This window comes from Nymphalis io, chromosome 19 (assembly GCF_905147045.1).
Source record: "Nymphalis io chromosome 19, ilAglIoxx1.1, whole genome shotgun sequence".
NCBI classification, from domain to species: Eukaryota; Metazoa; Arthropoda; class Insecta; order Lepidoptera; family Nymphalidae; genus Nymphalis; species Nymphalis io.
In genome coordinates, this window is record NC_065906.1 from 4,441,718 (window position 1) to 4,468,605 (window position 26,888).

Below are 26,888 nucleotides of genomic sequence, written 5' to 3' on the forward strand. Positions count from 1 at the left end.
AGTACTTATATTCGAAATAGCTAAACGTTTGAAGCGCTATATTTAATTGGATCGTATTCAATATCTTGGTTTTTAAAAAAGAATTTGCAAGTTGTTAATTTTAGCTATTTTTGTATTTCCGTGAGATGAATGAGTTTCGAACGATGACTGGAAACATCTTCGGTAAAATATAAAGTTTGATACGACTTGTTATATAGTATTCGTAAATCCGTGACGTGTGCGGTTAATCGGTTTAGCGCGGGAGCAGTGCGCGCACTGGACGGTGGGACGCGAGTCGCGACCGCTCACCATACTCGCTCGGCCCACCCGCGAATCGCCACATGTGAACATTTGACTTTCACGTTAGTTTTAATCGGAACATGTTTAGAGAAGGATAGTTTGTGGGTCATGACGTATCGGTAGCGAGATGTCGGGGAGTGCACAGGAGGATGGCACTTCGGTGGAAACCGGCCCGGCGCCCGCACAAGATCTCTACAGAGAGAAACCTCCTAGCACAGTGGTTCGTGTACTGACTGTCTGCGCGTATCTTCTATCGGTATCCCTAGCAGCGATACTGCTATCCATTTACTATATCTGCGTTTGGAAGTCTCCGGTAATTACTAAAGCAAACGAGGGAAATGAAATGTATAGTTCAAGACGTGGTGATCAGAGTGACTACGACCCCACTTTCACATTTCACAATTCTTCTTTCAACTTTACAGGTAAATATTGTATTGGTTAAAATTAAACTATATATCCAGTAATATTTATACTGTAACGCCAAAAGCTTTTACGTTTTTTTTTTCTTCAAAAAATAATTTGCGAATAACTATGTATAATTAAAAGAATGTCATAATTTCTTTAAAATAAACTTTTTCAATATTACACATAAAGTCATAAATTAAATTAAATTAACGTATGAAGTGTTAACACAATTTAGTGTAGTGATCGTCAGAGCGTCACGGTAGCATGCGACGGCGATCCCGTGGCGCTCCACGTTAAGACGGAAAGGGTAACGCTGGTTAGTGGGTATTCCGAAGTTCGGGGCGCACTCGGCGCCTTGGACACCGGCGAGCTCCATATACTCCCCCCCCCCCACTGTTCTCGTGGGGGAAACGCGTAACGCGTTTTACCAAAGTTTAAAAAAAAAAAAACTTTGTGTAGTGATGACAAGTTTATCAAAAGTGATCAAGATGCTCAGACTCAATGATCGATTTTAATTGTAAGGAACCTGCAATGTGAGCACTCATTTCGTACTTGACAGCTTGACGTTTTTATTGGATATAGAGTTCCGTAATGGCTTCATTACGGAATTCTCTGTGGATTACTTCTAAGACGTTACATAAAATATCTACTTTTACAACTAAAGATATTTTTTTGGACGAGGACAATATATTTTATATATGTAAAAAAAAGTAACAATATAAATGACCTACTACTGGGCTTAAGCCTTCTCTCTTTTTGATAGGAAACACCCACTCCTCCAATGTGGGTTTGTGGATTCACATGTAAATGATTTTCATCACCACCGAACAGTAGATGAATTATAAAAACGAATAGAGCGCATCAAAATTCAGTGGTGACTATCCGTGGTCGACACTGCAATCTTCGGTTAAGATTCACGTGATCTAGCCACTGAGATGGCCATCTCAGCTCTCTTTAAAGGTGTTTATTTAAAAAAAAATTAAAAAATTGAAGTTGTATCCAACAATTTTAAGTAGTTATAATAACATAAGTTATTACATATCATAAAAAGTATTAGATATGCTTATGCAAAGATAATGAATGAAAGTGTAAATTAATAGGAGACAAAAAAAACACTAAGTTAAATATGCACAAAGCTAGGACAGTCAATTAACAACATATCAAATCGTGTTAAGAAACTCCGATGGATGATGACGCAAAACGAAACAAATTATAGTTAGCTTTCTAAAAATAAGGTTTTATTACATCAAATAATGTATAAAAACGAATACAATTTAATATTTAGACTACTCACACACAAACAGGTGAAATAAAATAAAAGGTGTAATAAATATTAAATGTTAAAATAAATAAGTACTCTTGTTTGCGAATTAATCCTATTATGAACAATTAGCTGAACTAGCTAAATCTATATTAAGCTTATAGACGAACAGTTAAGTCTGGGATTACTGAAAAAGTAATCGTGTGATATAACTATAATATCTAAAGCCCGAAGCGTTATTAGTAAGCAGAACAGTGATTTTGTTCATTTAATTAGTTTAGGCCATTTAATGAGCTACCCAATTGTAGTACTTTGTTTAAGATATTTGACATAGACGCACAAGGAAATGGCTAAAAGCAATTGAACTTTTTTTTTCTCATAAGATCATTTGGTGCACCGATGTTAAGTAATCATCTTCCCCCATAGACACATGCCCTTGTGACTTGTTATGACATGCCAAGCGTTCCATATTTCCACGATCCATTTAGCTTTAACTTAGCGGGATAATTTGGATATGTTGCCCACTTTTTTGCGAGTTTAAAAAACATAATCATTTATTAATTAACTTATTAAATTTTTAAACCTCAAACAAAAAACTTTTCCACTTTGTCATAAGTAATGAATTTACTAAATTACATTAAAAACACACACACACAATTAAAAAATACACTAATAAATATTTATACCATACTGTAAATGTATATATAAACTTAAAGTTACCATTTGCTTATTTATATATAAGCGAAATACAACGCATCACGACATCTAAACTATCTGCCCGATTGACTTGAAATTTGTCAAAGTTACCACTTCCCCGACGTAGATTTATAAAACATCGCTTTGATTTAAAACTTATTTTCATTATTTTGTCACCACGGTAATTCAATCAAGATTTTTGTAAATATATAAAATACTTAGCATGTCTAGTAACTACCTTCCTAAACAACAAAGCTAAGAATAAAATTTAATTTGCTATGTATTTTACTCGAACTCGAAACTGACTGTTATAAAAAAAGAGAAAGTATTAATACAATAAAAAATAAATTATTTAACAAAGAATTAAATCAGTATTTAATAACAAATTATCAAAACCAAATATATTTATAACAATTTTCCCCGTTTACATTACCTATTTGTGCAAATGTGCTCCTTTCATCCATTTTGCAAATATAATATTACAAAATGTCTTGTATATTTATATCCCCTTGGACCATCGCAACTTTTCGAAAACTACTGTGCTTTAAGTTTAGTTGAGAATCGCCGGCGCTGTATCATTGACGATAAAAATGCGTATTTATAATAACTTGCTCAAAAAGTATATTTTTTGCACTTTACTCGAGCTTTTATTTGTCTTCTAATCTCTGTAAGTTTTAAGTGTGGTGAAGAAAGAAATTTGTTAAAAGAAATTGTTGTTTTGTTCCTTGCCCCCCCCCCCCTGACTAACTATGTAATTATGTATGTACTTTGACACTGGCAGTTTATTCAAAGAAATTCAGTTTTAAATTTTATAAATAACTTATTAGACTTATTTCCATATTGACACATTTGTCATGTCTTAATCTTAATAGGTATGTATATTTTTATTTAAAACGAAAATTTTAAAATTTGACGTAGTTACAACCGATTCTACTCCATATCTAAAATATAAACTAGGAACACCGAATTTAAAATTTCATAAGAGTTTATGTTAGCATTTTTGTACCTAATGTTTTTGTAACCTTGAAGCTTAAAATTGCAATGCCTACTACATGCAGGAAGCATCAGAGTATACGTAATAATTATTTAATATAATTCCAATATCGATTGGTACATACGCAGGTGTCGATGTTGGAGACGTTTTCCTTCACCGTCGACATAAATGAAAATTCTGTGGTAGTTGCCTGGGTTGGACCCGCAATCTTCGATTAAGTTTCACGTGTTCTAGCCATTGAGCCAATTCGGCTAAATGATTTTGCTTCAAGTAAATAGTTTATTTCTTCTGAGGTCGATACTATTAAATAATAAGTCGTTTATTTTTATACATAATATGCTTATATTAAGATCGCGAGTTCAAATCTGGGCAAAGTTAAATAAGTTACATATGCTATTTGTTTTTGTAATTTATAATAAATCACCACGTGTTTGGTAAAGGGAAACATCTCTCAGAAGAAGATCTACCATGATTCATAAATCATCCATGGACCCATGCTCAAGCAGCTTAGTGAAAAAGGCTCTAACTTTCTCTTTAACTTGAAAAGAAAAACCAGCAGTGGTGCATTTAGAGGCTGTAGCACTTCACAATTCTATATCACTTATATTTAAAATCCCATCAAAAACTTAAAAGTGAAATGACAGCCAAGTTCAATATTATGATATATGCCTTGGTTGGTGACTTCAACGACAAAAGAAGTGAGATCTAAATGGGTGCCAAGTTCAATGGTCAGTGGTCGGTATTTATATCAACATAAAATATCATTTCTTTTTATAACTTAGGGTAATATACTAAAACCTAATGCCTGAATACTAAATCCCAGTCAGTAACGCAATAAATACGAAAGTCGACTATATTCTTAGTTATAAGTACTAAAACTGGTATGTTTGGATAAAAAAATTAAGAGTGGTATTCCAGTCGTTATATATTCACGTGAAGACCTTAAAAGCCACATAAAGATCGGCTGTCATCAATTATGATGGCCGATTCTTACATTACAGGCACTATGAGTAAGTGTTCCTAATAGAATCAATTAATTGTAAAATTATAATAAAAAAATACTGTAACTGTACTGTAACAGCCTGTTAATGTCCCACTGCTGGGCTAAGGCCTCCTCTCCCTTTTGAGGAGAAGGTTTGGAGCTTATTCCACCACGCTGCTCCAATGCGAGTTGGTAGAAAACACATGTGGCATAATTTTAATAAAATTAGACACATGCATGTTTCGTCACGATGTTTTCCTTCACCGTCAAGCACGAGATGAATTATAAACACAAATTAAGCACATGAAAATTTAGTGGTGCTTGCCCGGATTTGAACCCACGATCATCGCTTACGATATACGCGTTCCAACCACTAGGCCATCTCGGCATTAAAAAAATACTAGTTTCTGATTTATTCTTTTGTATTCACCCAACTACCTGTCTGGATGTCAAATTTGAATTTCTAGGTCATCTGGAACTGGGTTAGAGTTTTGATCTATAGGTCAGTCAGTGATAAAAATGACGATTTGTGGACGTTAATATCTTAATAACCGTTTAAGGTGTGGTTATGAAATTTGGAGCACAAGATAGGACAGGATATGTATCTCACAAGCCTAAATATATGAGCCAAATTTGACATGTTTATGTGAAAAGTTTTTGAGTTAAGAGGGGTCAAAAGTGGCTCCAAATGGTTCGTGTAATATTACACACGGTGCTGCCACCAGTTATGTTAGCTTCAACTTGGCTTGACACGTTACCGCGTGTCTAGATTTAATGTACTATTAATTAAACCTTGTTATAGCAAAATTTCTCTCTTATTGTAATTTGTGGTAAAGCGAGTTTTGTATTTATATTTATTTAGCTATAAAGGATAAAGTTTCAAACATTATTGTAATTATAATAAGAATATAAAATAAAACTAATTTTCTGAGAGGATTCCTTAATAACTTTCACGAAATTATTTTATTTTTGAACAATACCAGTTATCGCAGTCGTTAATTTTAAAACGTAAATGACTTTTCTTCCTCTTTTTAGGTCTATTGTTAACTAATCCGTAATAATATACACATATGTTCATATCCATTTGTTTGATCTTTGCGTTTTCGAATAAATCTTGTTCAAGTTGCTTCCAAGTTTCAACGTTATGTGCTGTTTGCTAACGCTTATGACTTTTCGAAGAATAGTTTAAATATAGACACCTAACTTTTCCAAAAAGTTCCATTCCGTGCAACTGTTAGCAGCAATTCGTCATCTCTGTCAAGTGATTGTTTCTTATGATATTTTATGTTGGATGGCAAAATTTATATGATAAAATTACGAAACAACAACGTATTAAGAGGTCCCAAGAAGAAGTTTTTCGGTGCACTAACTATTGATATATTAAATAAATGGAAAACACTTATAGATATTAATTTTGTAATTAATATTTACCAATCTTAATGGTACATACACTATTTAGTTATTAGACAACGCTGATTGGTTTCAATTGGCTTCGACTATCGGACTTCACGGGTGAAATTAGGGCTTACCTCATGATAATTTTGTTCAAATCTTTACCTAATTGTAGCTTAAAACTATGTATGCCACTATACACATTCACCCGTTTTTTCTAACTTATCCTAAGCTATATATTGGATTTTGATAGTTTTCAACGATATTTTTCTAAGCTACATTGGATAATAGTTAAGAAATTTGTTGTACATCACTTAGGTACGCTATATGAGATAAACTTATTACTGAATCATAAGCCATAAAAAAGTGCGCTATCTATCTTTTACAGATAAATCACAACGCATGGGTCTATAAACAGACATCACAGATTATTAATTCTTGTCAAAATTCAAACATATTGATTTTTGAGTAGTGCGTTGGCGCAGTTCGCAATGACCCTGCCTACCGTTCCTTGCTCAGAGTCTGGGTGTATTATGTATATCAGTAAGAGGGTGTGCAATTAAAAATAAAAAGGTATATAAAATTATAACGTTAAATGTGGTTAAGCATTTTCTTTAAATAAGAATTGCCTTATACATACTGTTTGAGAGATATTGCTAGAGATAAATGTGCGCATGAAAAAACCGGTAGAAGCAACTAAATAAGATGTAACTACTGTACAGATGTACAGTACAAATGTAAAGATCGCTTTTGACTGGTTTGTTGATCTTGTGGATAGCTTAATATGCTGCAGAGCCCGGACTTTTGTTCAAACCCCGGGACGGACCTGTTAAAAGTTATCGGGTTATTTTGTCAAAATTTTCAATTAAAGCCCAGAGTTTGAAAGTTGGTAAATCTAACGCTACTGTGTCGGTAGTCGATAAGTGTAAATGTGTTGGTATATCGCCTTAACTCTCTGGTCGGATTGCCATCCCATCAAAGTCTTATTTAAGACAGTAAAAATAGTGTATTTGCGCACAAATATATTTAATAAAATAACTCCTGCTCAGTTCATCATCATCATCGTGATATAAAATGGGTATTAAGTTTTTGCTTACTACTTTTAATGACGATACCTATGTATATATATACTGTCTATGGAAGACAAGTTCTTATTGAGAATAAATAAAGCTAAATTATTTATTTTTACAATTTTACTCTATTATACAGATTTTATTTTATTGACGAATTATAGACTGAAATTTGATGACAATTAAGTCTAAAATATAACACAAACATTAGTAAACAAACTTGCATATTCAAATAAAGTGCCGCTAAAAACAATTTTCCTATGTTTAATCGTACAGATATAACTGTATAAATTAAAATAAGACATATTTACATAAATTTATCTATATTAGTACGATAAGCTCGCGTTTGCATACCATTTGTTTTGGTAATTCGTTATTCCCAATGTGTACGAGGCGTGGTATTAGTTTCGGAACGAGCGGTTTTCCTTTAATCCAATTAGTGTTATAACCCAATTGTGTCGAACATCAATTAATTTATTGACTTCTGTTTAACTAAACGTTTGGTTAGAATTACTGAACCCTTATTGATGTTTTATTGTATTTTACACATAGGTTACATATACACGCAGGTTGTAATTTGACTGTATGTATTCTAGAGAAATAAGCCTATCGTTTATTTTCATAATTATAATAAATAAAGATAAACGATTCTCTGCACGTTTCATTTAAAATATTTCTAAACCATTTATCTGATTTTAAATTCATTTTGATAAATTGTTCCGTGTAAGCCTTCGAAGTTTCCTGGCCATAAGATTATTTCTTTATATGTTTGTTCTTTAATATGAACGTATTATGTTAACCCTTATCGTACCCGTGCAAAGCCGGGTCGTGTTGCTAGTAATAAACAAAATGTGATGATCAATGCGTCTATTTGTATGAAAAGAAAACATGACACTATTTCCACAAGTACACTAATAGTAATAAATTTTATTAGTTAAATCCAACTCTTAATTTACCATATTGTACCAACGTTTTATTCTTCAAATTTAAGGGGCGGAAAATATTTTGTTCCTGGGAGTTAAATTTTAAAATACACCACTGCTCATCGTTGTTTCTATTCGTTGCTCTTAACTCTGAATGTCAACAAAAACTGTAATAAATTATGCAATCACGAGCATTATACAAAAGCTTTGATAATATAAAGACATCAGAAAATTGACATTCCTCAACCTTTCCTATTTTTATATCACTCACGCACCACATATGTAAAAGATAACACATTGAAAAATATGAATTGTCAAAGTTTTAAATGCATATTGTAGGTAAACTCACGTTATCTGTGTTTATAACGTATACATTCTGTACTTTATGCTGAGCAGGTTTTCGTTAAGAACGGGTATTCCGAAAATCGTCTACAAAGTGGAGCGGAAAGACACCCGTCTCTAAATAGTAACTATTGCTTTTTGGTACTGAAAATGAGTAGGGATGTCCCTTATGCTACGCAGAAGTTAGCTAAATATTGGTTTCCCAAAACTTCTTAGGAGTTCACATTTTTTACTGGTGGTAGGGCTTTGTGCAAGCTCGTCTGGGTAGGTACCACCCACTCATCAGATATTCTACCGCAAAACAGCAATACTTGATATTGTTGTGTTCCGACAAGAGACATAAAATCTTAGTTCCCAAGGTTGGCGGCGCATTGGCTATAAGCGATGGTTGACATTTCTTACAATGCCATTGTCAAAAAAACATCCTAAGAAATATATAATTTCTATAAATTTGATGTGATATAAAAAATATTTTACAACAATCTACCTAAAAATCTCTTTTAACGTACCATCTAAAACATGGAATAAGACGAGAAAGTCTTAAATCAAATTATTTCTACATTAGAATTTTAAATTAGCCTTATATTTAAGTATAAATTTTTGTTTTATTATTATGTGATTGAGTCTTGAGAATTACATTTAGTACATCTATTATATACTCGATATGATCGTTTCATCAATGTCTTAATATAGTATTAACATATTTACTTTCATTGTGACATTTTGTAAACCCCAAGATTCAATTTCTACTTCGCCATATTTTCTGCGCGCTGTGCCTTAGCAGTGTAAGAGAAATAGAATTTGTTAAATAACTCAATAATTTTCAACAAAAAACTTCTGTACAGCTAAATACTATACTTTACAGCTGTATGCTATATTTATAATTGTATGCAAATTAGCAAATTTTAATAATTGTTATAAAAGAATATAAATTCTTTTATTTTTTAACGTTAGAAATGACGTAATGTGTCGTGTGTGGCAGAGATGAATAGCCATCCCACTTGAGACATAATATTTTGTGCACAGCAAGTTCATTAATGCCACCAGCACTCAGTGCCTTTGCAGGCCTCTTTTTATTAAAGTGTTCTAGAACACACTGCGCCGACTAGAAATACATATGATAAGAGGATGATGAATATCATCAGAGTGAATAGGATTAAATTCTTGTGGAGAATGGATGAATGGATTGCTATTTCCATTGAGGAAAGCGAAGATGTCAGATCTTAGAAAGTAAGGTTCTAAATAAATTTTTCTGCATTTAACAATCGATGAATAATCAAACATATGTAAAGTGATTTCTTCTTTATTTCACGAAATAAAGAAACTTCATTAAAAATTGATGACAAAAATATTTGTGAGATGTTTCTCCTCTTTGCCTTCATTAAACCTTAACAATGCTTCAAATTCCGCTTGACATAGTTTTTGCATTGGATACTTAAAATGTGCAGAATTGCAACCGAATACAGTTTACAGTACTAATTATTATCGAACTTAATAACTCTTCAAAAAATTCTCAGGTACACAGTTTTTGCTAATTTTGTTTTTGTATATAAAAGTTTATATATAAGTAGTTAAATTTTACTCATGTAGCTATAAATTATAATAATGTATATTAAATCATAAAACAATTTTACTAAAATATTGATTACGTTTCTTTTTATATTTAATAATAATTTAAAAAGGATTCCAAAGAAAAGTGGTACAAGTGTTTGATAGTAGTAACTGTACCCATATAATATAGTTTTGAAAACAAAGTTGCGGGCTAAAATTAATAATAATTCAAATTCTAATAAATTTGGCAAGCATTTTTTGCGCTATTGAATTAAGAGTGGCGAATTTATTGATCATTGTGTGAGTTTCGAAGGCAGGCGTCGCGTCGCGCGCCGCACGTGGCGCCGACAGAGCGCTGCCTCTCGTCGACCAACGCCGCCCACCGCCGGCGCGCCTCCGCGCCAACTTGCGCGATGCGACGGCCGACGACGCCTCGGCGCGCCTTGGCTGTCACCCGTCTTGTCACACCGCGTTATCCTCAACTAAATTAACTTCGTTTACGTATCGTTACACTCGAACATCACTTGACATAAATAACACCTGCCAACTAAAACATATACAGACTGTCGGTTAATTCGTGTTTATGTGTACTATCTCGAAATGAATCGAGCGTGAATATAATTTGTTTATTGTAATATCGCATACTGCCTTTGAAAAAAGGAGGTTCTTTGCGTATCAATGCATGTTCTAATAAATAGGGGCTCGTGACAAACGAAGCACGTTCGTGCGACTACGTCAGTAACTGGAATAGATTCAGATATTACGAAGCGTGAAATTAAAGGATAAACAAATGAAGTCCGGAGCGAGCGCCATAATAATGAAAGAGCAGTCGGCATCAGAAGGTGTCAAGCTGCAGACACGGGCCGCGTGACCCGGCAAAACGGCTCGGCCGCGGCGCATCGGCGAACTGGGGCATATCGATAAGTGTGTCCTACTTACCCGGTTTCGTGGCGGTACCGGTGCCGCGGTGCATTTTAGACGAAGGCGTCATAGAAGATGTCCGGAAAGTCTTACACTTCGGGTAGCATGCGTTCGTGCGCCGGTTCCGTGCGGCTGGGTACAGCATCCGGCCACGAGGTGGTGCTGGACGCGTTGTACGAGAGGAAACGCGACAAGAAGAGCGTGCGCGTGCTGACCGTTATCATATATGTATTCTGCGTGTCGCTGGCCGCTATAATGCTCTCGCTCTACTACGTGTTCTTCTGGGAGCCCAAGGACGCGCAATACGCGCAGCGCAAGGTGTCAAACACAGTCACGCCGCAAATCAGCACTACACCAATGCCCACTTGCTTTATGCCTCACACCGGTAGGTCACACAACCGACACGCTTCCTCTTTTTATCCTGTTTCGTTTAGACTATATGGTTAATATTAAAACTATATTTCAAAGGATTGTTGATTGACAGATTTTTTTTATAAGTTTGCTTTTCACTTACCGATCCCAAATCTTCTATCTTGCACAACACCTATGCGTTCCGGTTAATTACGTGCCACAATTCAATCACATACTCACACATATATAATAAAAATGAAAATATATAAAACTACGTTCAAAGCAAGTCATGTTATTGTAATGTATTTCTAATAGGCTCACTATTTAAAACAGAATTGTATATATGTACATATATAGAAGATAATATTAAACTTTCGCTATATACATATAATTTAACGTAAATTTTTCACGAAATAATTGAATTATGTATGAATTATATATGAACATCTTGGAAAGATTTTCCATTTTTAAATTAACCGCATTTGCTTTTAACGTTTATATTTGTGAAATGCTTATGCGAATGTAATAATGAAATAAACAAATACATCGACTTACATCTTGCAAATGGAATCTGAAGTAAAAGGGTTTTGTATTGATTCAATTAGTCTGAGATTAAGATGAAGACATCTTGAAAAAAACCCGTACGTTACTGTAGGTAGCTTACTTGACATCTGTGTGTGTATATATTACCTACAGACTATTTTTTAACTTTAAAGCATTCAAAATTAAACCAGAAGATCAAACACAAAACCATAAAAGTTTTAACACTGACTTTATTGCAATTATATAAAATGTTACTAAAGTAGACATATAATTATGTAAAGACATTATAAACTCCTGTATTATTTTTAGATAGAGCAGTTGTCTCTTATTTACAATAAATTAATTTGAATATATAGAAATTTATTTATCTAATTTTAATTTTGAATAATTTTAAATTTATGATTCAATATTCCCACTTGCCCCTGCCACTTAGGTACTTATTGGTAGTCAAAGCAAAAAACTACCACCGGATCGAATTACGCAGCCCTTAGAAAAACCGACGAAAGAAGCTGAGTGGTAATATTAATTGATAAAATAATTATGTAAATATATAGCTTTAGTATAATTATTATAGGTTACTTAATAATTGGATATGCAAAACGTAAAAGTTCTGCGCGTCGTTTAATACCCCCCGTCTTCCCGGCGCCCGCCACGCCGGCGAGACATCGTAATTTTCATCATACGGACCAAATGATTTAATTTACTGAAATACTAATGTTAATTGTCCATATTCATTAAGTATAAAATTTATCTCAGTTTACCAATTCTACATTACGATAAAAAAAGAACGTTTAAAAACCCTCTAAGCAGTTTACCGTTTATTTAAAGATATTATTGGCAAAGTTCAATCAACTTTATCAATTTTTCAGATGACTTTCTAAAGAATACCTCCTCTCTCTATCCATCAAAATTTATAATCATTAACATATAAATAGTTGATAAATAAATAAAATTATATAATTCATTTGTTTCAGAAATACATTAAGCATTCAATCTTTTTGCAAGATAAGTTTTAAAACTAATAACGTTTATTTAAAATAAAAATAAAATATATATAAATATACAATATTTATATCTATTATAGGCTTATTCATTGATGAAACTCTATTTTATTATAATAAAACAAAAATATTAAAAATATTTGCCTAAAATAATTGTTTTATAATGTGAAATATCATAATTTAACGACGACAGTACTTTGAGTGCCTAGTATACATTTAATATTATGATTTTAACAACACGGCGCGTGTTTACATCACGCACATTACCACGCTACGATTATGAAATATAAACAAGACTGAAGCGTTATAAAATTATTGTCTTTCATCTATTCATTCAGCAGAAGTCTAACGTTAATTAAAATTGCTTTTTATATCTTTGTTTACTTTTTAGGATTTCTCCATTTATTCAATATCGAAAAAATATTGAATCTGCTAAAAAACATATAAACAAAATAAAATAATGATATAAGATGGCACTATTATTTAGTTATTCCTTTAATTCAAATAACTATCTATTCGATAGGTATAATTGTATTTTTTTATTTTTAACTATACATATTTTATGTATAACTTTATTAAAAAATAAACGATTAGCCATAAAAAATAAATTCCAAAGGTAGAAAATACCGTACATACATTCGTCTACTTTCGTTTGTTTGTAAAAGTTAATTTTTCCACTAGGTAGGTAAGTAAATTTTATTATCTTAATGTAGAACTGTTACAATTATTAGCTTGTCTTAATCGGTTCGAATATAAATATCTACACTTCTCAAACGAAAACAAACACGTTCAAAACATTTCAGCGAAGCCAAATCATTCAGCACTTGAACATAAAATAAAGCCTTGTAATGTCGATATCTAAGCTACTTGACGAGTATCGGCTAAAACTGGCTTAAGGCTTTGAAAATGTACGAACCGAAACAAAAATATAGACAAACTAAAAAAGAAAACAACATTTTGACATATGAGCCTTCAAGAAAAGAGTATACTCATTCCTTAAAGGCCGGCAACGCATCTGCAAGCTCTCGAGTGTTTTATGTGTCCATGGGCGATAGTATTCACATTCCATCAGGTGAGCCTACTGCAAGTTTGCCTCCTCTTATATAAAAAAACATATTTGTAATCATTAGATTTTTTTTTTGGTTGTATTTTACCTACTTTCGTTACCCTTTAAGTATGTTAGGTATAAACTTCATTATTATATAATACAAAAAATAATTTGTAATCATTATGTCGCGTATGTTCTGTTTACCAATATTTTTTTATCGGATTAAAGTCTACAATAAAGGGGGGGGGGGGTAGCAAATAATTTATATCAATTCTAATTTTTAATTAAATTTTCTTTATAGACGCTTAAGCTTACAAAATCTATTAAAATAGCCACCTAAATATAATAGATATCAAGTATAATCAAGTCTCAGACTGTAAGTAAGGTTGTGTTGTTTTCTTTCGATATTTAAAGTGTCTGTACCGACAGAGTACAATTTTTACGTACCAACGTAAAATAAGTAAGGTCTGGGGGCCCTAGGATCTTAATCTATAATATGTACAAACACCCACGAAATATAACGAGTCTTATAGTTATTAATTTGAGTAAAAGATATAATAAATTTGTTTCCATAAAATCTTTAGTATTTAAACGTACGATGTTTTTTTTTGAATAAGATGACATTTATTAATTTTCTTTATTTTTTATTATGAAGTCTCAATAGTGGTTATATATTACGTTTTATAATTATTTATGAAGATGCAAGCCGTACTGGCTTGTATCTTGTTGAATAATTGTTTCTTGAAAAAAATATCTTAAAGCAGTACGAGATTTAAATTAAAAATTATTAACGCAATAACCTCTGTTAGAGAACCTCAATAGTAATACAAAATATATTTTGTTTGCATTTATTAGGGGCTAACAAGGATCAGATAATAAAAACAGTAAATAATAAAATGATGTAATTAAATGCTATTATAAAATTAATGTTGAATGCGAGTCGATATAGTTCTGGACTACAACTTTTTCAACGTGTATTTTTTTTATAGAATAGAAAAGCGGACGAGCATATGGGCCACCTGATGGTAAGAGGTCAAAAACGCCCATAGACATTGGCATTGTAAGAAATGTTAACCATCGCTTACATCACCACTGCGCCACCAACCTTGGGAACTAAGATGTTATGTCCCTTGTGCCTGTAATTACACTGGCTCACTCACCCTTTAAACCGGAACACAACAATATCAAGTATTGCGGTAGGATATCTGATGAATGGGTGGTACCTACCCAGACGAGCTTGTACAAAGGTCTACCAGCTCTGTGTTGTGTATTATTTCGAACGGTTTGATGTTTCCGGTACTTAGGTAACGTGGTGACCACCATCACATACGGTTATGCATAATAAATAAGAAAATATGACTCATCGTTTAAAATAAGTATTTATTATAATATAAGTTTTCTGTTTAATAGCATTTCTGAGAATTATATTCTTATTATGCTGACACTATAAGCTGGAGTAGTAATATAGGATCTGCATTTTGTTTTTTCAAAATCCACGGATTCGTGGCTAGGAAAATAAACTATCTAAAATCGAATGATATCGTTTTTTTTCTAGACTATTTTTTATTGGGAAGGAACAGTCAATATATTTATATATTATTATCACCATTAAGTCTTTAGTTTAGTTATCTATTAATTCACTATGTATTAATTACTAGAGAGGTATCCGGCATACAACCTACATATACATAGACTCGTGATGTCAGTACTGATCAAAGATATTAACACCCCTCGACAATTTACTGCTTTTTATTGATTTAGCAAAGTTTTAACAATTTATTTCTTTGAAGTTCCTTAAGAAAATTAAGTAATAATATATACATAGTGAATAGGTCTTTAATGCGAGACAAAATAACTTCTTGATGGCGGATAAACCTGCTCGTTCTCTAACATAATAATTCTCTCCGCCAAATTTTGACAGCTCCATTGCTGCAATAACATTTTATTATTCCGGTCAAGTACGTGTCCTATTTAAAGAGTAATTCCATACTTGCAGCGATGTTAAAAATATTGTACAGATCAGTATCCTGAGTTGAAATGCCGACTTACACAAGAAATATGATATTTTAAGATGCAAGTTATTTGAGAAAAAATATCATATTTAGTCGATTTGTTAACTTGTAAAGTTCATTTTTTGATTATTTATTTATTACAGATCGAGAAAAAAGATCTAATCACAGATTTTGAAAAAAAAAAATAGTTTAAAAAGTAACAATCTGTAGGTTTCACAGCTAAAGCCTCCTTTTTTGAGGAAAGTTTGGAGCATATACCACGCTATTCCAATAAGGAATGATAGCAACACATGTGGCAGTTTTTTTAAGTCATGCAGTTATCAGACAGGCAGGTATTTTTTTTTTTTTATAGAATAGGAAGGTGGACGAGCATATGGGCCACCTGATGGTAAGTGGTCACCAAACGCCCTTAGACATTGGCATTCTAAGAAATGTCAACCATCGCTTATAGCCAATGCGCCACCAACCTTGGGAACTAAGATTTTATGTCCCTTGTGCCTGTAATTACACTGGCTCACTCACCCTTCAAACCGGAACACAACAATATCAAGTATTGCTGTTTTGCGGTAGAATATCTGATGAGTGGGTGGTACCTACCCAGACGAGCTTGCACAAAGCCCTACCACCAGTATGACTAATGTCGATGAATGCATCGCCGAGCACTATAGTTATACAAAAAACGTAAGCTTATGAAAATTCAGTGATACTCGCCTGGGCTTGAACCCGCAATCTTCTTATTTACGTGTTCTAACCACTAAGCCATTGGTTCGAGAATACTTCAAACCAAAAAAAAAAAAGATCATATTCTAAATTTATAAGAAATCCGTAATACAATACCGGTGCGCTGAGAACTGGGAGGGAAGTTGGTTATCTCAATAATTTTATGCTATTTTAATTATGTCTGTATGTCTGTTTCGTCAATGTGCAATGAACGCTCATTTTATTTTCATCAATTTCAGTTTGATACATTATTTGTACCAAAAAGTAGCGACTAGTGCAATTTACTAACCGAGAAAATGAGTAGGCATATATATATATATATATATTATTAAAAACGTTTCTTTATTTATTAGTTAATGATAAATATTAATAATTGTTTTGATAAGATTATATCGTAAAACATAGATCAAACTTTGCTCGTAATTTGCGATCACGAACAACCAAAAAAGTCTAGTGTATAATAAAAGCCTACAGTAACTTACTTATTTAGTTAGGTAACAATGAAAAAAAAAATGGTTTTGCAAATAGCCTTTAATTTTTTTACTAATCTGTGATAGTTAAAAAACAGTTGTTGTGGGTGTACCTTACAAGATACACACTTCATACAGACTTGTCAAGACCTGAAATTTTCTAGTACCTACATTATATATTGTTTCGATAAGTAAGCGACCTTTTATTAAAAAAATACATGCAAAAAACGTATTTTTATTATATGGGTACATTTTTTTTTATTAATTATAAACTTGCTGTTTTGTTTATCAAATTATAAAAAAAATAGCATTTGACTGCCCTAGTGCCAACACTAGTTGTTGCTTGACTTAGGCCGAGTTTAGGAGTTAAAGACTTCTCTTATTATAGGTAGGTACTTATAAATAGGCCTTGTGCAGTAAATAAAAAATAAAGGCAATTGGAAATCGAATGGGGAATCGATTGTGGACAAACCAAATAAATTTATATTATTTTACATCAGTTATATAATATATATAGATGAAAATATTGTTTGTCATTTTTACAATATATTTTTAATGTCGTAAACCGAAAAAAGGCGTGGGGAACACCGCACTGTGAGTGTTCGCAAGAGCTTACAGCAATAATTCTAAATTTAGCCAAGGCAGTTACAATAACCGGCACTCGACTATTTACTGATCATGTTTATAAGATATAAATCACTAACGATTTCAAACGGAATGGCTCGGAATAGCACTCTACACGGCAACTCTGTCTGCATACACGCTTTTGTACCTACATAATATCACAATATGTCTGTACTTGACGAACTGATATTCAAATGAGTATAATTAGCAAGTGTGTTATTTACACCAAGCCTCAATTCTTATGTAGGTACAAGGCATCCGATACGATATGCACATATAACACTCTGGCGTACAGTCAAATATTTAGATAGATCATATCATAGTTATTCAGATAATACCGCCGATGAATCGAATATGAATCAAATATTACGTTTATCAACTAATTGACCAAACTAACAAGCTGACTGGAGTATTCCTAACAATGGGTTATATAGCATCAAAAACTAGTTTACTAGTTTGAAGCTGAGCTATTAAGGGAGGCAGGTTTAAAAGGTAACATATGTCTTTCCTTGGGGTTCAGACATTCTTCATACAAAATTTTATCAAAATTGGTTCAATGGCTTAACTGTGAAAGCGTATCAGACAGATAGTTACTTTCGCATTTATAATATTAGTATAGATATTTTGAACTCATTATATTTCATTGTTACTCACCCTAACATAATACTATTATTACGCTTTAAAAGCACCTAAAATCTTTCGAGTCTTAACATTCTTCTTCAAAAATTAAAGGTTATCTTTCAAAACTATCTTGTATTAAAAAGTATATACTAATCTGTTTATTTCTGAAGTCCATAAATCATTGTTAAAGTTTCTACGAACTCGAGCTTTTTCTAAATATTTATAAGACCTCGTTTGTATTTTGTTAAGCCTGGTTCATGTAGACACGTATACATGATTTTAACATACCTACATCTAACACATCGCATATAATTAAATGCGATATTAAAAATACTAAGCGCGCCTAATATGCAGTTTAACATTCATTTAAAAATATTGCTTAAAACATACTGTTAATAACGGTTATAAAAATAATTAATCGGCACTTTTATAATTATCTAAAACAAATTTTCATTAACGAATATCATCAGATAAAATGTATAACATGAAATACACTTTATTATATAGATATATATTATTACTATAACATATTTACTTAATATGCTGCAAAAGTTTTGTAAAGTAACACATTATACATTTAATTTAAATTAATATAACCTGTAATTTAATTATTAAATTAAGAAAATATGTTGTTCGCAGGAGGAAGCAATACCCCAGTGAATCAAACTGCCATTCCACCTATCCTAGATGACTTCGCTAATGCTACGAATACTAATGAAACTACTGAAGCGACAATTAACTTAATTGTAAACTCAACGATATCAACTATTACCAGAGACAACGAAACATCAACCACACTTCCAAACCTCAACTACATCGACACTCTCAACGTTACTACGGTTACATGACGTTTTGAAAAATTGTTAAAAAAAACTCACAAAAAAACTACTTGTAGCTAAATCATGTCTACAAATATATTCAAAGACAAAATAGTGCTGACTGAGCATATTGGTCTTATATGATCACGTAACGTTTGCCGTCTATAAATTCTACATGAATTGTGATACATATGTACGTTAAGCATTGGATTCAGATGTTACAACACGATGTCAGCTATGTCGAATCGTAAAAAGATATTTATCTATAAATGGGAAAGCGTAGCTGAAAATTTCAAAACCAATGACATTATTTTCCAGATACTAAATAATGTTCTAGTAGGTTTAAAGAAGTTATGTAGAAGCGCCCACTTTCACGGATAGCGCTTTAAGAATCCTTGCATAGTATTAAAATAGAATTGTATTTTAACCTTTGTAAATTGACAGCTAGGTACGTCAGTGACTATTAAATTATCATAGTTTATTTATAGAAAAGCGTATAGAAAGTAAAATCCGTGATGTTCGCTTAAAGCGAAGTCTGAACCATAACACCAATAGCTTAAAATTCTTAAGATAATAAAATAATAATTCGTTATCCTTAGATACCGTTTTAATAATATAAAATAGTTGTATTAGGTATTTATCGATAATAAGTGATAACTTTAAGTTAAATAAAAATGTACTAGCCATGTTTTTATAAGTTTATTAGGTTAATTAATTTTATTTGAAACAAATTATTTTACATATTATATCTAATGCAAAATAAATAATGTAATGTACTTTTATAATGCAAGTTATAAATGAAATTCTTTGACTATATTACGTTTTTCAAATTTAAATATTTACTACTACTATTTATAAAATATCTTATTTTATTTTTTGTTTTATCGTAGTTATAGCGAGGTTTGTTTGTACATAGCAGAAATATTTTAATCTTATAGGTATTCAATGCGAAAATTATTTTCACTAGTGAAAAATATAATATCGAAAATACCTACATATATACCTATTACTCGTTACTTACGAGTCTTACTTATCAGGAAAGCATAGCGTTGGTTGTTGTATGTTATGAAAATAATTTCAATATTTTTGTTCACAGTTATTATTAAAAAGTGTGAAATGTGTTGTTGATTTGTAATGTATTATATATATTGTTTCCGTTATGATTGTCCAATAAATATGGAAATTAATGAAATCGGTGTTTTTTTTACATGTTTAAAAAAACTGACTGATTGACATACAATGCAAAGCCTACACCAGTGGGTCTGGTTTCTATAAAAATAGATCTTCCAAAAATATAAATAGGCCTTTTTCAATACTATAATGCATATGATCCATCCATTAATTAATTATTTTAAACATAGAATAATATTTTTTTCTAGTTACAAAAAATAATAATTGATAGTCGGCATTTACGGAATATTAATAATAATTATAATCTGAGTCATGCGATCGACAAGGTGCTGCTGAATTTGCTGCGGTAGCAGTGGCATAGCTATCGTAGGGTCAGGTGGTGCAGTGCACCAGGGCCCCGGAGCTCAGGGGGCCCTCTAACCACAGCTTTGAAAAGAGAGGTGTATAAAGGAAAAAGAAGAAAAAAATATATATTTCTTCCTGTAGTCTTTACTAAACATTGATAAGCAATGTAGGAAAATCTCAGTACTCCGACTTTCCAAAATTAATCTAATTCTAGCCCTCATAGAGACGACGTATGGATTTAGCCTACTAGGGATAAATTGAACTCACTGTTTCCTATTCTTGTTCCTATCTATAATTTTAAAGGCCAATATAAATTCAAGCTACGCGGAAAGAGGGGATGAGGGCCCGATTCCTTCTTATGCATCGGGGCCCTTGTCCACCTAGCTACGCCACTGTGCGGTAGCCTAGCTTGTTTGAAAAGTTAATAGAAACCAATATATATTATAAAATAATGGCAAACCATTTGTTTATACAAAAATAGAAAAGGACCTAAATTTGATCCCTGTGGAACTCCCATTTTTAGGACAAACTCAAAATACCCCAAAATATCCCAGTCAAAAAACTCGTTATGTTTCTAGAATTAGGTCTGAAAAAGTTCATCTAATTATTGTTTTTATAATCTTACCAAATGAAGGGATTAATAAAATGGTTATTCTGCTATTACTATAATCGCTGTTATGCTGTTTTAACAAGTCGCTGTTTTTTATTTTCTTGTCTTGCTCAAAAATTAAAAACCCTAAAATTATAAATTAGTTCCTAACAAAATATATGGGGAAAAGTGAAAACTTACGTCGCACACAAAATGTCACAATAAATATGAATGCTATAATGATAAAAATTGTATGCCATAACTGTTGAAGCACGGACAAATATTTGTTTATATGCTATTGAATTGGAAAAGCAATTTTAGTGTAGAAACGAAGGCCTTGGAATGTGGACATTACAAAATATGAAACAATTTTATCATTAAAATAAATGATTAATCGATTGAAAGCGAGAATGACTACGAAACGTCTGGCGTTGAAGAAATTTATGGTTAAAAATAACGTTTAAAATGTATAATATTGAGTACCTATAAAAATATAATAAATATTTGTATATTTATTTATCTCCTGACGGTAAACTTTTACAAACGCAAAAACGTCTCTTAGCTGATTTGATTTAATATTATTTTTCCTACTTGAACGTATGTTTACATAACACAGTTACAGCCTGTGAATGTCCCACTGCTGGGCTAGGGCCTGCTCTCCCTTTTGGGGAGAAGGTTTGGAGCTTGTTCCACCACGCTGCTCCAATGCGGGTTGGTGGAATACACATGTGACAGAATTTCAGTGAAATTAGACACATGCAGGTTTCATCACGATGTTTTCCTTCACCGTCAAGCACGAGATGAATTATAATAATAAATTAAGCACATGAAAATTCAGTGGTGCTTGCCCGGGTTTGAACCCACGTTCATCGGTTAAGATCGTCAATCTTTCTGTTCAGATTCTGAAGGAAATCAGTTCTTACCACTGGGCTATCTTGCCTTTTTAAATAACACAGACTAGAATAACTTATTCTATCTATGTTTAAATGAAATTATTAATAAGGATGAGTACAACATATATTACTAAATAAAGTAGCTGTATAGTAATATCGTATTTATTAATCTCCGGTGACGTACATATGAACAGATTTCTCTGACGCGACCATTCTCGCGACGCGATCAGTTCCGAGTATCGCTGCGGCTCGCTGCAAGTCATACTTGCAATATAGAACTGTTACCGTCATGTTACAGTCACTGCCGCCATATTTATTCTGATTGCTCTCCTATTTTGACAGAAGCAAAATTATGAGTAACAGTTCATAAAAATAAAAAAAACATTATGCACAAATTTTCAAGACTTCAAAATTTTAAAATATAGCATATAGGAAAGTTAACAATACCTGCATAAGATTACACATTTCCGAGTAGAAATGAGGGTAGGTAGGAGGCTGGTAAAATATGATGTGCCTAACGCCCTTAATTCGAAACCTTCTGAAGAAATGTACTCTTTCCGAATATAACAAAAAGTGTGCTTCAGTATGGAAGAACATATCTCGTGCCCGGGCTATTTTTGGGTCCTAAAAATAATGTAAGCGGTGTTAAAAATACATTAATAACAATACAATTTTAATAATTTGGAATACATATTATATTTGTGTAATATTCGGCTACTATTCTATTGTACACTATACTAATCTGTAAATCAGTGTTGTTAAAACAAATAACCACTTATCCAGCTTCGTCGCCGCGCTTGTTTAATATTTAGTTGTAAATAGACTATTCATGTATTTTCTTTTAGTAAAAAGGGAAATAAACAAAGTGTACATCATCAATATACTTAAATTTCTTGAACAGTAATAAAAAGGTAAAAATAAAAAAGTACATAAAAATTACAATACACTTTCACTTGAATAATTTACCTTTGAATATTCACATATTTGAACAAAGCCAATATCTTCTTTTTTGAAATAATTCCTTATCCTTACAAAATCAAAATAGCTCGGAACATAAATAAGCGTATGACTCATAAGAGTATCGCGCTGTTTCGGAAGAATTTCTTTCACAAAATATTCAAACCTTGCATCAACAGATGCCAGTGGGTTTGTAGCATTGAATCTGGAAAGACAAAAGTGAGTTAAATATATCTACTTATAACTTTTTTGTATAGACTACAGAATTTTTCCAGAAAAATTAGGAATTTCCTCTTTTTGTGGAAAATTGCCAACCTGTGAAACAGCTGTGGTACTTGTATTAAGACTTGCTGTATACTGCCTACTTCGGGTTTATTGACTACCAAAACTTTCCCTGCATAGTTCTGGCACTTTTTGTTCATAACTGACATGATTTCGGGCAGTGGTATTGATGAAAACACTAATGTTTGCCTGTAAGAAATAATAACAGATTAATCGGCATATAAATAAAACACCGCTGACTTTACACATGAGTAACTTTCATTTATAATTCAACTCATGATCACTTGCTGGTAAAAGAGAACATCATTGGGCCTTCTCTTAAAAAGGAGAAGAGGCAGGCTGGTAATATAAATATGATGATGATACATAACCAATTACAGTCAAGGCGGTCATTCTCAAGAGAGATTATCCAACTGTGCAGGACTAATTCATTTAAACCAGCAGTACCCTTTCCGTTTTAACGTGGAGCGCCACGGGATCGCTTTCGCATGCTACCGTGACACTAAACAGAGCTGCACCTTCTATTAACTAGAATATCGACCAGAAAATGTTTAGGCGCAGGACCAATAGCTTTACATGCTTTCCGAGGCAAAGAAGCGTACACACTTCGAACTTCCAGAATCCAGGTTGCTTCCTTGACTCATCGACAGGAAAACCCAATAACTTTTTATCGGCTGACCTGGGGTTTAAAACCAGACCCCGGGATCTTTTATCAAGCCACTAGTACAACAACTCAAATATAAAGGTATATTACCTGTAATATTTTGTCCATCCATTTACAGCCCACGACCTAACTCTAGAGAAGTCAGTACCGTGTGTCTTTTTAGGCTGCATGTGGAAGTGATCTAAGATATGCAACAGATGATCCCAATTTTGCATATAAAAGACATCAGCCTGGTCCATTATTAGCAATTCGATGGATGCCAGAAAATCAAAGTCACGATCCTCTTCACCCTCTGCACCAACAATCATACGGAGCCCAAGAGGTGAGGCTATAAGTATATCTGATGAATAGAAATCTGTGTAGAGCTGTAACAGATATTATAACTTTGTCTGACAAATGATTTTAATAAAATTATATGTTTATATCAAATTTAGCATTATATAAAACAAACATGATAAGTGAATTAAAAAAATAGACTATTTGTATCTCTCATGGTTTGTACTTCTAAATTTTTTTTTATTTTATTTACAATTAATAGGCCAGTATTTGACCGTTGACTTGCCTGATGTTAAGCACCGACACTGTCTAAGTAATCTAGTATTCTTAAAGATATTTTAATAAAAGACATTTTTATGAGTATGTTAATAATGGATAGAAACTCAGATTTATTCATATAGTTAACTAATATTTTTGTGTTATTTTCAAACACAAAGTAAAAACATTCATATATACCTTCAATGTTTTCTTTGTCAAGGTCATTCCTAATCTGAATGTATCATCGGTGTTGCCACTAAATAGAAGCTCGTAATCTTCAGGTTTTGGATTCTTACTGGGCATGATCAACTCCCCACCTGTAAAATCATCCTCAAACCTATTTTTGTTCACTACTTGGCCCGATTCCTTTGGTACAACTAAGTCAATCAGTGTCTTAACAACTCTATAAGCTGCATCTTTAAATGGAACTAGTATAAGTACCTGTAAATGCAATATTAATTAAATATTTTTATTAAATACTTAATTAGCACTTATTAAAAAATCAATCAGTAGATTTTAAATTCATAAATTCAATACATACAAAACCAAATTCAATCAAATTTTAATTTTAATATACAAGCAAAACTTGACCAAATATGGGTTGGTAATTGGGGAGTATTATGTAAATAATACTATTTGTATTATTTCGATATAGTAATGATTATGTACTGCACCATTGAATTAATAATACTGAATTTAAAAAATATTCTTTACATTCAGCATTAATAGGCACAGGAAGGTTTTGTTATTTATTTTATCATATATTTAGAGCATTAAATAGCCATTGAATAGAAATTTTACAAAACAAAGGCTAAAGTGAAATGTTTGGTTTGTGATGCAATCGTTTTGTGAGACTTCAGTAAATAATCCAAAAATTATCATATCAAAACTTGAATAATCATTATCTATATACCTTTGGTCTTACTAATCCCTGATCCCGGTACTCCTCAGACAAATCAGACTTCTTAGCTAACTTTGCATTGTGGTGAATAATCTTAGTTCTTGTCTTCAACATATGGTTAACAACATGCAGACAGTAAATAAACCTTATCTCATCTGCATTTGTAAAAGATCGCTCTGGAAACATCAAGTCCTGGTAATTATTTATAACAGAAAATAATTCCTTCTGCAGAGGAGTTAAAACTTCATTTAAATCCAAGTCCCTTTTTATCAGGTTTATTTTATTAGCAGATACAACATTTCCACTTATCTGAGATTTTATATAAAGTTGATTAAAATTTACTTTATGATATACATGCGGCACTGTTGCAATGGGTGCATATGTTTTTTCTTCTAATATAGTAAACTTTGGTTTTGATTTCTTAGATGATGTTTCAAGTGGTTCTGGTATACTAATAGCTAAATTCCCAAGCACTGACCATGACTTAGTAATATGCTTTTCAGTTCGTGGTGTGTTAGACAGAGACACAAGCAATTCATCCTGTAACTCATACTGCAAATGCTTTATGAAAGGATCTTCTGTTGATGCATCAATTTCACTTTCTGGATCAGATTCTTCTTTTTCCTAAAAATAATATTATATTAAAGAGACCAACAGAAAAAAAATTACAATATACATATTATTATTTATATACATATTATAAATATTTAAAAAAACAGTTAAATTTTATATGAATAAATGTCAGATACCAAATATTCTTCATCAGAACTTTCAGTGTTGTCTTCATTACTACACACTTCATTGTTTTCATCACTAAAATGTTCAGTTTGAGTGTTACCGTCGTTGGCAGCAGTCTCGTTTATGCTTTTACCAATTTCCGATTCTTCACTCATGTCTTCATCATCACTGTCTGCAACAACTTCTTTATTATGTTTGGATTTAAAACATGAAACTAATTGTATAAATGCGTTGTCCTCCTCTTCTTCACTTTCAGAACAGGTTGTCTGTTGTTTCCGAAATCTTTCTTCCATCTGCTTCTTTTTTGCGAACTCTTCTTCAACTTTATGTTTATCTTTATATCTATTAAAAATAGCTTTCTTATTTGTAATTTCATTTTCCTTTGTTGTTTTCTTTTTTCGTTTGTTTACGGACTTATAAGATCCCTTTTTTTTCTTGCTAATAAACTTTTTCCCTTTAGCCATATTTTTTAATAAGAAATGATCGCAATTTACTTATAAAATATATTAAGCTATTTTAAAAATATGTAAGGTTCAAAACATCTGCGTTGAAAAAGTATTTTCTTGATTTTTCATAACATAAAACGTAGTTTTCAGCAAATTAAATTATAATTATTATGAACAAATATATTTATTTTACAACACACGTGCGCTTGACTTTGACGTGTGTCAGATATTAAATCTTCCATCATCCCTGTTATGCGTAGACAATGAAACAAAGTTTAGTTTAGTTTCTCTGTCTACGATGTTATGATAACCGTAGGTATATGATAAGCGTAGGTAGTAATTAATATACGCAGGTACTCTGTGGTTATTATTGATATAGTGTCA

General features: G+C 32.1%; 3 protein-coding genes across 4 annotated transcripts in view; 1 reads left to right on the forward strand and 2 right to left on the reverse strand.

The window, feature by feature from the left end:
* The window catches only part of LOC126775846 (uncharacterized), a 169,444-nt gene that overhangs the window by 56,727 nt on the left and 85,829 nt on the right, over window positions 1–26,888 (reverse strand). The gene's annotated exons all lie outside the window — the stretch shown is intronic.
* On the forward strand, window positions 275–20,188 carry LOC126775874 (uncharacterized). 2 transcript variants are annotated; one of them, XM_050498020.1, is made up of 2 exons: window positions 275–701; window positions 18,846–20,169. In XM_050498020.1, the coding sequence occupies exons 1-2, from the start codon at window positions 407–409 to the stop codon at window positions 19,052–19,054; spliced, it is 504 nt and encodes a 167-aa protein (XP_050353977.1). In that variant the 5' UTR covers window positions 275–406; the 3' UTR covers window positions 19,055–20,169. The 2 variants fall into 2 exon arrangements, with proteins under 2 accessions (XP_050353977.1, XP_050353976.1); XM_050498019.1 differs by lacking the exon at window positions 275–701 and adding an exon at window positions 10,174–11,201 and having other exon boundaries at window positions 18,846–20,188.
* Window positions 22,131–26,679, reverse strand: LOC126775847 (U3 small nucleolar RNA-associated protein 25 homolog). The gene is made up of 8 exons (XM_050497983.1): window positions 26,070–26,679; window positions 25,333–25,944; window positions 24,618–24,860; window positions 23,976–24,250; window positions 23,255–23,410; window positions 22,949–23,144; window positions 22,430–22,606; window positions 22,131–22,312 (listed from the first exon to the last, which is right to left on the reverse strand). Exons 1-8 carry the CDS (start codon window positions 26,520–26,522, stop codon window positions 22,148–22,150), a joined length of 2,277 nt encoding a protein of 758 aa, XP_050353940.1. The 5' UTR covers window positions 26,523–26,679; the 3' UTR covers window positions 22,131–22,147.